The sequence below is a fragment of the Saccoglossus kowalevskii genome, chromosome 6, assembly GCF_978046115.1.
Source record: "Saccoglossus kowalevskii chromosome 6, keSacKowa6.1, whole genome shotgun sequence".
Classification (NCBI taxonomy): Eukaryota; Metazoa; Hemichordata; class Enteropneusta; family Harrimaniidae; genus Saccoglossus; species Saccoglossus kowalevskii.
Window position 1 is genome coordinate 7,168,290 of NC_140646.1, and position 14,955 is coordinate 7,183,244.

Here is a 14,955-nt window from a genome sequence, read left to right on the forward strand (position 1 = left end):
TCATTCAAAGATAGCGCCCTCCACAGGCATGAAAAAAATTATGCACGCGTTTTTGTGCACACACACAAAATTTCCATTCGACCTCACACACATCATTTTTTAAAAACACACATGTCGTTTTTAAACACACGCCATTTTTAAAACACAAACGTCATTTTTTAAACACACATTATTTTTAAATACACATGTCATTTTTAAACACACACGTCATTTTAATTCACACATCATTTTTAATACACACATATTTTTTAAAACACGCACGTCTTTTTTAAACACACGCTATTTAAAATACACACATCATTTTTAATGCACATACACTTAATTCACATACCATTAAAAAGCACCGTCACGCCGTTTTTAAAATGCATACATCATTTTAAAACACACACGCCACGGCCTCCAATACGTACGTAATTTTGAATTATTAGCATGTTTTATTCTTGTATACACAAAATAATAAATTTACATTCCGCGCCTCGCACACTGGACCACACAGCCAAGACAGTGAAATGAGGAAGTTACCAATTAAGATTGTATCATATGCGTATACTTACCATTGCAAATAGTTTCGAATGATATCCTATTAGAAATAAATACTCAAAGTAAATGTGATCGTCTTAAAACAGCTGAATTCGACAAAATGCCATGTTGGAAGTTTATTTTTATGTGGACGTCGCCATGTTGGCACTCGACATCTCGCGGGAAGTGAAAGCAGGATTTTGAACGAGTGTGAACGGTAATCAAAACACCTCTGGTTCTCTAAAACCAAACAATTGACATCCAAGCAAAGAATAATCAGTGTTTGGTATCTTTTTTTGAAGTGATAATATTCTTTGTAAAAAAATATCGATTCCACGGACTTTGACCTCAGATCACTTGCGGGATTTGATGCATTCTGGGACGTACTGATGTGTCGTCTAACTTGTTTTGGTGGCAGCTGTTCTTTGGCCTATATTAAGTAGATTATAATTTTAAATATGAAAAAAAAGTTGTACGATCAAGTTTTAAGCTGGCATGGACCTATGTTAGGCCTGTTTATTGAAGAAGAACAGGGGGCGTTTCCAAGAGATGCTCCAGCAACAACAGAAGATAGGACTAGCTACCAAGTCCCAGATAGCAGACAGGCACATGGACAGCTACAATCACAGTCAAAGTCATGGTATGAGATTATATTACCCCTTACAGTTATTACAAATCTTGTCTAATTTGCATAGTATTTGATGTGACAAAGGTAATATCTTATCATTGAAATAATAATAATAATAACTTTATTACACTACTATGCACAGTCACTTGGGGGCTGAAAATCAATAAATACTAATTTTCAACAAAAAAATCATCCGCTATACGTATATAAATAAACAAGTTGTGAAACACGGCACCTAGTAAATCGACACCCTGTCGGTTTCAAATGTCGATTTCTTACCTTAAAATGCGAAACAAAAATTTTAGAGGGGATCAGGTGTTACGTTAATAACCATTGTTCATAATCGCTAACTTGGTTTTATTCAAAACTGCACAATTCCTGCGTTTTCTGATGATATCCGACGATTTCATGAACGAAAATGGCCAGCAACCAGAATCAAGGGGGATTCGCAGAGTTCTGGGTAAATCAAGTGCGCATACTCATTTTCAGCCAATCAGGCGTGCCGTAACAGCGAGTATTTCCTTGATTTACCCAGAACTCTGTGCGAATCCCCCTTGATTCTGGCTGCTGGCCATTTTCGTTCATGAAATGGATCAGGGAAGTACGGTATACTGTGACGATTCAGATCAGTCCAGTGTGAGTGATGAGAGTATATTGTCGACGATGCCCCTTGTTCGGATGAAAGTTATATTTCAAATTACACGGAAGTCTGTGAACAATCTGCTTGGTGTTCCTGTGACACTTGTCCCATGATTTGCCAGTGCAGCCCCGTGAATACATGGACGAAAATGTTTCCATCACCACCCTACGAACTCAAGATTGCATGCTCCAGCATCCATACTTTGAATAATTTGCATGCCGCACAGTGCAGTACTGGAAACAGCATTTATTAGACAGTTAGACAAAAAACAAAACAAAATGCCTGTCTCGATCAATCGCACATCCATAATGTTTGTATGTTGATATGCTTGTAAATAACATTAACGTAAAAGTCGAAACAACCAAGACTAGAAGTCAATTCACCAGTCCAGCCAGCTATGGCTCCCTAAGTTGCTTATATTTAATCAGATACTACTGTGAAATACTTTATTTTCGCTGGAATTTATTTTCGCTGAAAAGACTGTTTGGGTGTTTTGTATAGAATTTATTTTCACTGATTTTTGATGGGTTTAATGTAAAATATAGGAAAAAAGGTATATTCGCTGGATTTTATTTTCACTGAATCATTCCTTCAGTGAAAATAGCGAAAATTAATTCCAAGCGAAAATAAAGTATTCTACAGTATTTCGTCATCATGCTTTGTTACCTTACCTGTTTATACCTCATGAGTGCGTTTTTTTTATGGCAAGATGGTGCAAACGGAAGTCCTTCGCAGGTTTATGGTTTCTCATATTTAAATCATCATAACTCTGAAGATAATCATTTTTTTTTTCAAATTTATAATCAATATACATAACTTGATAAATACAAACACCAAAATAGACTCTATTTAGTTCCCCTTTAAGTAAAAAACTATTCTTACTAAAATAAAACCCTTTTCTTGTCTTTCAGTGGAAGCTCAGCTGAAATTCTCCCAGTTGAATTTGCTGAGAAATTGCAAAGATTCATAGCTAGGAAGGCAGATCTACTATTCATGGACTCTGGTGAACATGTTCAACCGTCAAGATATGAAATACATGTAGAGGATAGCGAGGATGAGGAGGAGGAAGGTGACTTGTATGCAATACTGCCTCCTCTTGAACAGTTCATGTCAATCCATTCAGAAACCACCGAATGTCGGGCACATCTGTATGAAGCCTTGGAAGCAAATGACATAGTAGTAGCACGTGTGGTTAACATTCGTGACTTTGGTCTCTTTGTAAGACTTATCTGTTTGTGTTGCAACAAGAAGCGTCAAGTCGATAATCTGGAGATAATAGGTTTATGTCCATCTTCAGAGATTCCTGCACAGTCCAGTCATGAAAATCCTGTTAATGGTTACCATGTAAATGATTTGCTGAAACTAAGAGTACTTAAAGTAGAAGCCAGCGAAGAGAAGATACTGCTGTCTCTTTTTGTGCCAAAACACTGGAGTGGAGATTCACATGTGGTGAATATAACTCAGGCTGGTTCACATTCAAGCTCGTTTGATGAAAATTGTTTTTTTTTTTTTTTGCGGGGGTGTCCATGTCAATCACACATGTATTTTGCTACCAAAAACATAGTGGGTATAATTCTCTGGAAAGAATCCAGCAGTCAAATTTGGTGATACAAATACATTTCACAACATTTTTAGTCAGAAACGGAGTTATGGTTTATATGTACATGTAGTGTCTGTGCATGTGTGTGTGTATCTTGCACACCTCTAGATCAATTCTCTTTATAACCTTGCATATACTAAATACCTCAAGTACATGCATGTATGCGGTGATTTCATGATTCAGTCAATGATATCTTCAATTCTCTATTTTTAGCAAATATTTTTGTCATTTTTGGTCAAAAATATATTTGACTTTTGCTACTCTAATTGCTTTCAATTGATGGACCTCTATTAGATTAGTCCATCTGTGATATTAGGGGAACACTCAAAGGTCTGCTGAAACAGCTATTTCGACTGTAAGGTTTAATCTGCTCAAGATGTATTGAATCTCAGCTTTGGAAAAACAAGAAACTTTTAATAATAATAATATGCTTATAATAAACTATGTATGTTACAGGGTATAATTACTGAGAGTGAATTACCGTCACAATACAAGAGAAGTTTATTTTTAGCTGACCACAACGATAGTTATGATAAAATGTTACACAATATATTGGGATTTTCCAACCCACACTGTGTCAGCTATCTCACTAATATGCTTGGACTGGATGAAAAAACACCACCATCTTTACTAAGGGCATTACACAGGTATGTAATGATATTATAGTTTGTGTTACTAGTATTATATAAAATCCCACGATATTTTTCTCTTGGGTTACCGTCAGTAGATATGAGTGATTACTGTCAGAGCTCTGTATCAATACATGCTGCAGGCGAGAGTTGATACTACTCTGGCTAGGTTTCTTTTGTTAGTCCCCGTTCGGACGAAGTCTGAAAACGGGGACTATTTATTTTAGGTTCATTCCGTCCGTACGTACGTCCAGAGCTTTATCTCGGAGACATGAAGATAATACATAATGTCTTACATATGCACGTCAAGTTACTTATGACTGGCGGCCATTTTGAATGTAAAATTTACCATTTCTGATACCTAAACGTGTCCGCAGCAGTTTCTCGGAGATGACTGGGTCGATTTAAATCAAAGTTGGTATGATGATCATACATATTGGATTGTAAGTGCACGTCTTTTTTTTTTCGTGATTCGAACAAATATGGCTGGCCGACGCCTAATTTTCATGTAAAAATGCTGAATCGTCATTTTTAAATGTCCGGAGCTGTTTCTCAGTGATGACTAGGCTAGGCCAATTTGGATCAAAGTTGGTATGATGATCATATATATTGGGTTATAGGTGCGCGTCATACTTTTTCCGTGATTCACATATGACTGACAGGCGGCCATTTTGTTTTTCATGGTACCCATGCTACTTTCTCGTGAATGCCATGAACGTTTCTGTTTAAATTTTGTACAAAAATTGTATACCAAGAGATACAACTACACCATTATTTTTGTGATTCAATTCAATATGGCTGACTGACCCAAATTTCATGTAAAAGTGCTAAATCGTCTTTTTGGCTCAGCGAACCTATGGGATTTCAAGACGAAAACCGCAGGAAAACTACAGCGAAATCCCCGTGTTTGCCGCCATCTTGAATAAGTTGTCGTGACGCCACGAGGCATCATAGTTTTCCTATTTCACACAGTTTTTGTTGTGAAATCGACCAATTTCGGACCATCGACCTCAAAATAATTGATGAAATAGTTTGAGACCCATCGACAGTAGAAACTTAAGGCGAAAATAATGAAAAAAAAAAAACGTCTGTTATGACCCGACCTGATTTCAGTTCAGACTATTTTAAAATGGTCATTTTTGGTCAAAAATTCTATTTTCGACTTTTTCTTCAAAACCGGTAGCCTGAATGCTTTGATAGTTGGTGTGTATGTACCTTGTGTTGACATCTACTAGATTTGTTCAACCCATGGCCATATTTTTAATTCTCTTATTTTGGCAAATATTTTTGTCATTTTTGGTTAAAAATGGAATTTCAACTAACCACTATTTCCAATGCTTTGGTGTTAGGCATACATGTGTTTATTATTCCATTAACAACTTTGTGTGGTTGTTTGGCGATATATTATTGATCAAAGTTGGTATGGTGATCATACATATTGGGTTATAGGTGCATGTCTTTTTCTTTTCGTGATTCAAACACATATGACTGACTGGCGGCCATTCTGTTTTTCATGGTACCCATGCTACTTTCTCTTGAATGCAATGAACATTTCTCTTTAAATTTTGTACAAAGATAGTATACTAAGGGATACATGCACACCAACATTATTTTTGTGATTCGATTCAATATGGCCGGTCAATGCCCAATTTTCATGTAAAAGTGCTAAATAGTAATTTTTACATGTCCGCTGCTGTTTCTCAGAGATGACTAGGCCGATTTGGATCAAAGTTGGTATGGTGATCATACATATTGGGTTATAGGTGCACGTCATATTTTTTGTCGTGATTGGAACAAATATGGTCGACTGGTGGCCATTTTGTTTTTCATGGTACCCATGCCTACTTTCCCATGAATGCACTGAACATTTCTGTTTAAATTTTGTACAAAGATAGTATACCAATAGATACATCAACATGAACATTATTTTTGTAATTTGATTCAATATTACTGCCCAATGTCTAATTCTCATGTAAAAGCACGATATCATAATTTTTTACAAATCCATCTCCTGTGTTGTGACAATTTGATCAAATAACTACGTAACCGTTTCTTAGAAGAAGTATATATGTTAGATGTATATTTTCATTAGAACTTCTTTATGTGATCAGATATTATTTCTGTCAAGACTGCTTATAAACAGACATTGAGTTACAAAAACATGTTACACATACATGTACGACCATGGCCATATTTAAAAAAACACTTTTGAAAAATCTCACCCAAATTGTAACTCAATGTTCAATTAACAGTTACATCAAGTCTCAGAAGTATTGGAGCAGCCAATTTGCAAACTCGCTAGCGAATTTGCTAACTGCTTTGGTTTTGACTAAACAGTTGGCTATCGAATCTCATTGGCACCAACTTGTGGTCGCGTTCACTCTGGACGAGTCTATATTACATTAGTAGACATAGAATGTTTTTACGTAGCCTGGATTCCCCTGAATGATTGTCTTTGTTACGCGAGGCGTGATAATGTAAAATGTAGTTCCCTGGTCAGCCTGAAAATGGCCACAATTCACTGCGTTCAATTACCCCATTATAGACTCTGGTCAGTCAAAATGAATATTTTGAACTGTAGGCATTAATCTGCGATTCAGCCAATGACAGAGAGTGAAATCTAGGTCAGGGAATGCCCCATGACCTCAAGATTTTCCTTCACGTTACAAACCACCTGACCAAGGTAATGAGGCGGCGCCATATTGCCTTCCAAATCACTTTCGATTTTTCTCCGCCCTAGTGGGTGGCTCGATAAAAACGGTTTTAATTAGTCCTCCAGTTTTTTTAGCTCCGCTGTCGACTTTGTCGAGCGGAGCTTATCATATGAGTAATTGTCCGGCGTCGTTCGTTGTCCGTGTCAATGTTTTACTTTTTCGACTTCTTCTTGAAAACTACAAGCCTGAATGCTTTGATACTTGGTGTATATGTACCTTGGGTAGACCTCTCTGAGGTTTGTTCATTTCATGTTGATATCTTCAATTCTCTAATTTTGGTGAATATTTTTGTCATTTTTGGTAAAAAGTGATATTTACGACTTCTTGTTAAAAACCAATAGTTCAATTACTTTGATATTACATATATAGATACTACATGTAGACCTTTCTCAGATTTGTTCATTTTGTGATGATATCTTCAATTCTCTAATTTTGGTGAATATTCTTGTCATTTTTGGTAAAAAGTGATATTTTCGACTTCTTGTTAAAAACTGTAAGTCCGATTGCTTTGATATTACATATATAGGTACTACATGTGGACCTCTCTCAGATTTGTTAGTCCCCGTTCGGACGCAGTCCGAAAACGGGGACTTATGTTTTGCCCTGTGTGCGTCCGTGCGTCCGTGCGTCCGTGATCACCTGTATCTCGAACATGCATGGACCGATTAAGTTCAAACTTCACTCATACATCACACCTTATATGGGACATATGCACATGCATTTTTTTCATGATCCGATTAACGATAGCCCAATAGCGGCCATTTTAAGGCCGAAAATGCATCAAAATCGCACATTTTCACCATTCCGGACCCGGATCTCAGTTATGCATGGATGGATTTTGTTCAAATTTGGTACATACATTAAACATAATAGGACCTTGATGCACGTCATTTTTTTTTTTGGATCGGGTTCGAAATGGCCGACTGGCGGCCATTTTGTTTTAAAGAATTCAGTTCTGGATCCGTATCTGAGACATGCTTGGATTGATCAAGTTCAAACTTCACACACACAAGGTACATCATGTCACAAATATGTATGTGCATTTGTTTCATGATCTCATTAACGATAGCCAAATGGCGGCCGCTTTAAGGCCGAAAATGCATTGAAATCGCACATTTTCACCATTCCGGACCCGGATCTCAGTTATGCATGGACGGATTTCATTCAAATTTGGTACATACATTAAACATAATAGGACCTTGATGCACGTCATTTTTTTTTTCGGATCAAGTTCGAAATAGCCGACTGGCGGCCATTTTGTTTTAAAGAATTCAGTTCTGGATCCGTATCCGAGACATGTCTGGATTGATCAAGTTCAAACTTCACACACACAAGGTACATCATGTCACAAATATGTATGTGCATTTGTTTCATGATCTCATTAACGATAGCCGAATAGCGGCCATTTTAAGGCCGAAAATGCATCAAAATCGCACATTTTCACCATTCCGGACCCGGATCTCAGTTATGCATGGACGGATTTTGTTCAAATTTGGTACATACATTAAACATAATAGGACCTTGATGCACGTTATTTTTTTTTTGGGATCGGGTTCGAAATGGCCGACTGGCGGCCATTTTGTTTTAAAGAATTCAGTTCTGGATCCGTATCTGAGACATGCTTGGATTGATCGAGTTCAAACTTCACACACACAAGGTACATCATGTCACAAATATGTATGTGCATTTGTTTCATGATCTCATTAACGATAGCCAAATGGCGGCCATTTTAAGGCCGAAAATGCATCAAAATCGCACATTTTCACCATTCCGGACCCGGATCTCAGTTATGCATGGACGGATTTTGTTCAAATTTGGTACATACATTAAACATAATAGGACCTTGATGCACGTTATTTTTTTTTTTGGATCGGGTTCGAAATGGCCGACTGGCGGCCATTTTGTTTTAAAGAATTCAGTTCTGGATCCGTATCTGAGACATGCTTGGATTGATCGAGTTCAAACTTCACACACACAAGGTACATCATGTCACAAATATGTATGTGCATTTGTTTCATGATCTCATTAACGATAGCCAAATGGCGGCCGCTTTAAGGCCGAAAATGCATTGAAATCGCACATTTTCACCATTCCGGACCCGGATCTCAGTTATGCATGGACGGATTTCATTCAAATTTGGTACATACATTAAACATAATAGGACCTTGATGCACGTCATTTTTTTTTCGGATCAAGTTTGAAATAGCCGACTGGCGGCCATTTTGTTTTAAAGAATTCAGTTCTGGATTCGTATCCGAGACATGTCTGGATTGATCAAGTTCAAACTTCACACACACAAGGTACATCATGTCACAAATATGTATGTGCATTTGTTTCATGATCTCATTAACGATAGCCAAATGGGGGCCGCTTTAAGGCCGAAAATGCATTGAAATCGCACATTTTCACCATTCCGGACCCGTATCTCAGTTATGCATGGATGGATTTTGTTCAAATTTGGTACATACATTAAACATAATAGGACCTTGATGCACGTCTTTTTTTTTTTCGGATCAAGTTCGAAATGGCCGACTGGCGGCCATTTTGTTAAAGAATTCAGTTCTGGATCCGTATCCAAGACATGTCTGGATTGATCAAGTTCAAACTTCACACACACATGGTACATCATGTCACAAATAGATATGTGCATTTGTTTCATGATCTGCTTAACAATAGCGGAATGATGGCCATTTTAAGGCCGAAAATGCATCAAAATCACATATTTTCACAATTCCAGAACCGGATCTCAGTCATGCATGGATGGATTTTGTTCAGATTTAGCACAATGTGTTGTACATATGCAGGTGCATTTCGGTCATGATCTGCTTTGAATGTATATGTCACTCAAATATGAACGGAACGGGGACGTGTCATTGACAATGACTTGTTCATTTTGTGATAATATCTTCAATTCTCTAATTTTGGTGAATATTTTTGTAATTTTTGGTAAAAAGGGATATTTTCGACTTCTTGTTAAAAACCAAAAATTCAATTGCTTTGATATTACATATATAGGTATTACATGTGGACCTCTCTCAGATTTGTTCATTTTGTAATGATATCTTTAATTCTCTAATTTTGGTGAATATTTTTGTCATTTTTGGTAAAAAGTGATATTTTCGACTTCTTGTTAAAAACCGCAAGTCCAATTGCTTTGATATTACATATATAGGTACTACATGTGGACCACTCTCAAATTTGTTTATTTCATGATGATATCTTTAATTTTCTAATTTTGGTGAATATTTTTGTCATATTTGGTAAAAAGTGATATTTTCAACTTCTTGTTAAAAACCGCAAGTCCAATTGCTTTGATATTACATATATAGGTACTACATGTGGACCTCTCTCATATTTGTTCATTTTGTAATGATATCTTTAATTCTCTAATTTTAGTAAATATATTTGTCATTTTTAGTAAAAAGTGATATTTTCGACTTCTTGTTAAAAACCACAAGTCCAATTGCTTTGATATTATTACATATATAGGTACTACATGTGGACCTCTCTCAGATTTGTTCATTTTGTAATGATATCTTTAATTATCTAATTTTGGTGAATATTTTTGTCATTTTTGGTAAAAAGTGATATTTTCTTCTTGTTAAAAACCACAATCATTTATGGTGAAAAATTATATTTTTGAATTCTTGTTGAAAACAGCAAGTCCCATTGCATTGATACTATACGTATTGTTAATTTTCTAATGATATCTTCTGTTCTATAATTGAAATGTGCATTGCTAACAGCGGAGCTATCTCAGCCGAGAGGCTGCTTGTTGGTAAAAAGTGATATTTGTGACTTCTTGTTAAAAACCGCAAGTCCAATTGCTTTGATATTACATATATAGGTACTACATGTGGACCACTCTCAAATTTGTTCATTTCATGATGATATCTTTAACTTTCTAATTTTGGTAAATATTTTTGTCATTTTTGGTAAAAAGTGATATTTTCTTCTTGTTAAAAACCACAATCATTTATGGTTAAAAATTATATTTTTGAATTCTTGTTGAAAACAGCAAGTCCCATTGCATTGATACTATCATGCATATTGTTGATTTTCTAATGATATCTTCTGTTCTTTAATTGAAATGTGCATTGCTAACAGCGGAGCTATCTCAGCAGAGAGGCTGCTTGTTTTCCTTTTTATCTTTTTTGGTTCGCTCGTCTTACAGTTCAAAATAGTCATTTTGACTGACTGGAGTCTATAGTGGGTAATTGAACATAGTGAATTTAGGAAGAGGGTTTTTAACCCACCTATTCACATAGTTCATACCCATCATAGATTCCAGGTCCCCCCAACCACCCCACTTTCCCGTAGCGTTGGCTTAGTCCTTTGTGCGGAGAAAAAGAACCAGAGTGATTTGGAAGGCAATATGGTGCCGCCTCATTACCTCGGTGACGTGAAGGAAAATCTTGAGGTCATGGGGCTTCCCCAGACCTAGATTTCTCTCTAGGTCATTGAAAAACAGTAACATTAAGCCAATGGCTAAAAAAAACGACCTCATTCGTTTTTGTGTAGGCAATCCCTTGTATCCAAACATCTCATTACACAAAGAACATAGAACACTTTCCATGGTATATTTGAATGCGAAATCACCACCCAACTATAAGACTGTTATATAGTCTCTCCCAGATTGACCAATAGATGGCACCAGCACTATTCAAAAGGCAACAGTTTAATCAAAACCAAAACAGTTAGCCAATTTGCTAGCAAGTTTGCAAATTGGCTGCCCCAATACTTCTGTGACTTGCTGTAACAGAATTTCAAATTACGGGTAATATAAATTTGTTGTTTTGTTTAACGTTTTATCTTCCCTATAACTCAAAGTTTGGTTAAAAAAAAATGTTAGAACTGTTAATTCACGTTAAACAACATTAGCAATTTATGTGCAATTTGTTTACTCAAAATTTGATTAACTGTTAATTGAACATCAAGTTACAATTAGGGTTTGGTTTTTGACTCCCGTGTGCGAAGCACAAAAAGGGAGTCTTTGCAGTTAGTGTGTCTGTCTGTGTGTCTGTCTGTGTGTGTGTCTGTCTGTCTGTCTGTCTGTCTGTCTGTCTGTGTGTGTGTCTGTTCCATCGATATCTCAAGAACCAATGTTCGGATTTCAATGAAACTTGGTATATAGCTTGTCTGGGGCAATGCGCAGATTTGATTAGTTTTTGGTTGACATCCATGCATATTAATGAGCTCATCTGCATAATAATGTGTGAATTTTAAGCTAGTTCAGTTATATCTCAAAAAGCATTAAAACGATTTTTATGTAACTTGGTAAGAATGTTACTAATGATTGGCTGCTGCAATTCATTGTTGTATTTTACATTTTAATTAAAATTTAGCATTTTTTATGTATTTTTTATTATTATTTTTTTTAAGTTTTTTATGCCCAATTGCATGAATACAACTAATAGGAATCGGTGAGTGGACTAATTTGCATAATGATGCGCATGAGTATTCTATTTTTTATGACCAGCAATTTATGATGGTGTCGGCCATTTTGTTATTTCCAGTGTGTTGTACAAAAACGAAGCAAGCGCTCGGGAGATGAAATGTATCAGTTTACATTATGAAAAGGTCTAAGAAATTACATGTATGATTTTGTATTATCGTATAAGTAAATAAATAAGTATATAACAAATGTATAACCTCAATGACTGTGAAACGAATTACTGTGCAAGCTAGTTTACATTCACGTGTGGTGTACAATTACATTCAAGCCACGGAAAATTGAACCCTGTGTGAGCCCAGTCAAGAAAATAATGAATGTGAGATTCATCATCGCCAAAACCATGGCAGTGTTGAAGATATGAAAATGGTTGGTAGGTTCGATTTCATGGTAAAATGTTGTGTAAATTCGTTGTACTTGTGAATCCTGATTTATCACCGTATTATTGAACGCGAGAACAAATATGGTTCCCTCCAGCATCAATGTAGTTGTATCAAGTCGCTGCCGTAAGGAGATATTTCCTTTGTATCGCTTACCAACATTGTATTGTACTTCTTTCCTTTATTTTCCTTTAAAAAATTTGGAAACTTGCATGGTACACTTTCAACCCCACCTTCCCCAAATTACGAAGCTATCATGTCGATTAGTAGGTATAGGATGTCTGTGTGTTGATGACTACGTTGTTGTGTAAGGGCTTCTCGTACGTAAAATGGGGCACATTCCAAGTAAAAATATCTATTTACACAGGGCTGACAAAATTCGCCTACATGTGTAAATATATGTTGGGATTTGGAGAAAAAAAAGCTCGTGAAACATACCGAATTTACCGTGACAGGAGTGATCAATTTTGGTGCCCATTGTTGGTGGGCTGATCAGCATGTCGGATTATTTCTGAGAACGTTCTTCGTGTGGGAAATCACAAAATCATTATCACTCAGTAAGCTGGTTTACCTTATTTTTGTGTCAGGGTACCCTGTTCAAATGACATGAATCGACATGCGATGATTACCAAAACAATTTGACAATCGGTGTCTCATTTGTTCACCGCCCCCTCAACACGGTGATTTGTTATGACGGTGGTTTGTTATTAGCGGTATTTTTTCCCGGCCCTTTTCGTCGGAAATTACGAATTCATTAGCTCTAATATATCCTAGTTTACTTTAGTTGTTTCATCCGATTATTCTGTACATTGATTTTACCTAGCAAAGGAAACAATCGGTGTTTGGCTTTGTAATATTTACACTATTGCAACACCTTATGTGGGCCCCAGCGTGAGCCTCGTGTTTCACTATTTTTTCATTGAATATTACACCGCACGATATCCCTCAAATCGGAAAGCACATTTATTGCTTGAGTTACTGTTCCTATTAAGTTAAGCTATGGAGCAAAAAAGAAAATATGGTTAAGCTGAATACCATGCTTCATGTGGAATGTATAGACCGTGACGTCGGCATTAACTACTGGATGAACAGTGGAAACCACTGGGGCAACGCCACGCTGACCGGCGTCTCCTGCCTGGTAAAAAAAAAACATGCGGGACGGTATTTAATCCATCGTAGATGTTTTCGAAACGAAAATTAGCGAATAGGTTTTGTTTCGAGCCACTTTAATGCACTTTATTTGTGAATTTCAATCAAAAATAGTTTTTTTCGTTTTTTATATAGATTTTTATCTAAAGAACATTCTGTGAAAATTTGACCAATGAATTCTTATTGGAACACCGTTAACATTGCTGTTTATTTTCTGGTTAAAAATAAAAAACACTCACACGTGGCAATGTTTATGTCCAATTGCCTAATTTGCATGAGTAACCAAATAACAAGACCTTTGATTGACAATATGCAAATCGAGATTGTACGGGTCATAGTTCATTCAATTCACGCGCATGTGCAATTATTCTCAAATCAGTTCTCGCTCGCTAGCAAACCAAACATTATATTTCCTCAGCGTTTTTTCTTAATTTTTATCATTACATTATGCGTGGTGTGAAAAGAAAGAAAGGTAGAAAGAAGATTCAGATGATTTCTATGTCGGAAGATGCAAAAGCTACACCGAAGGCATCAGCCCACCGAACGAAAAACAAATCGATGTGAGCGTCCAAACATGACTTTCCCTGAAGGCATGAATCCGAGTTTCTGATTGACTGAGAGATTTTATTTTTAAATAATTGTTCTCAAAAAATAAACTGAGCATGTGAAGAATAATTTAACATTGTTTACAGTGATAACTGCTCATAGTCGAAACGAAGCTTACCCATTCACGCTAGTCACAATAAACATCATACTCTTGAATAGGCGTCAATGACTACGATAAAACTTAGACTCTATTTTAGGCATTAGGAATGATTGAAATGACGCCAAAATACACCTTAAAAGTCCCATTTTATTTTTTTTCTAAATCCCATCCCGAATTTACGGCAGAATCTGGTCCCTCAAATAAGGGACATGTGAGCTTTGATTCTAACCGGATATATTGCACTGGGTCGGGGAGATACAAACTTTTGTGTATCTTTCAAGTTGTCCAATGGGTACCTGTACTTCGATCATTCGCAAGTTTTGCTCGGTGGTGCGAGACAGCTTTGTTTGCAACCGGACGAACTCCGTTTAATTCAATGAAGCAAACAACTGACAATGCTAAAATAAATTGCAAAGGTACGCTAAAATTAATTGAAAACAACCAAATAATTTCAATGAAAAATAAATCACAGGGAGAGGTAACTTGATACATTACGGTAACAACTCTTTCGACGCGCTGACCGCTTCTCCGCGTCTGA

The 14,955-nt window shown here is 36.4% G+C and overlaps 1 protein-coding gene across 1 annotated transcript in view; it reads left to right on the top strand.

Annotated features, from left to right (window-relative positions):
• The first annotated feature begins 880 nt into the window (after positions 1–880).
• Positions 881–14,955, top strand: part of LOC102800535 (uncharacterized) — a 33,027-nt gene continuing 18,952 nt past the window's right edge. The window contains exons 1-3 of the mRNA XM_085499994.1: positions 881–1,159; positions 2,699–3,236; positions 3,844–4,034. Of these exons, the coding sequence (XP_085356120.1) occupies positions 978–1,159; positions 2,699–3,236; positions 3,844–4,034 (911 nt within the window). The 5' untranslated portion in view covers positions 881–977. The remainder of the gene's footprint in view (positions 1,160–2,698; positions 3,237–3,843; positions 4,035–14,955) is intronic.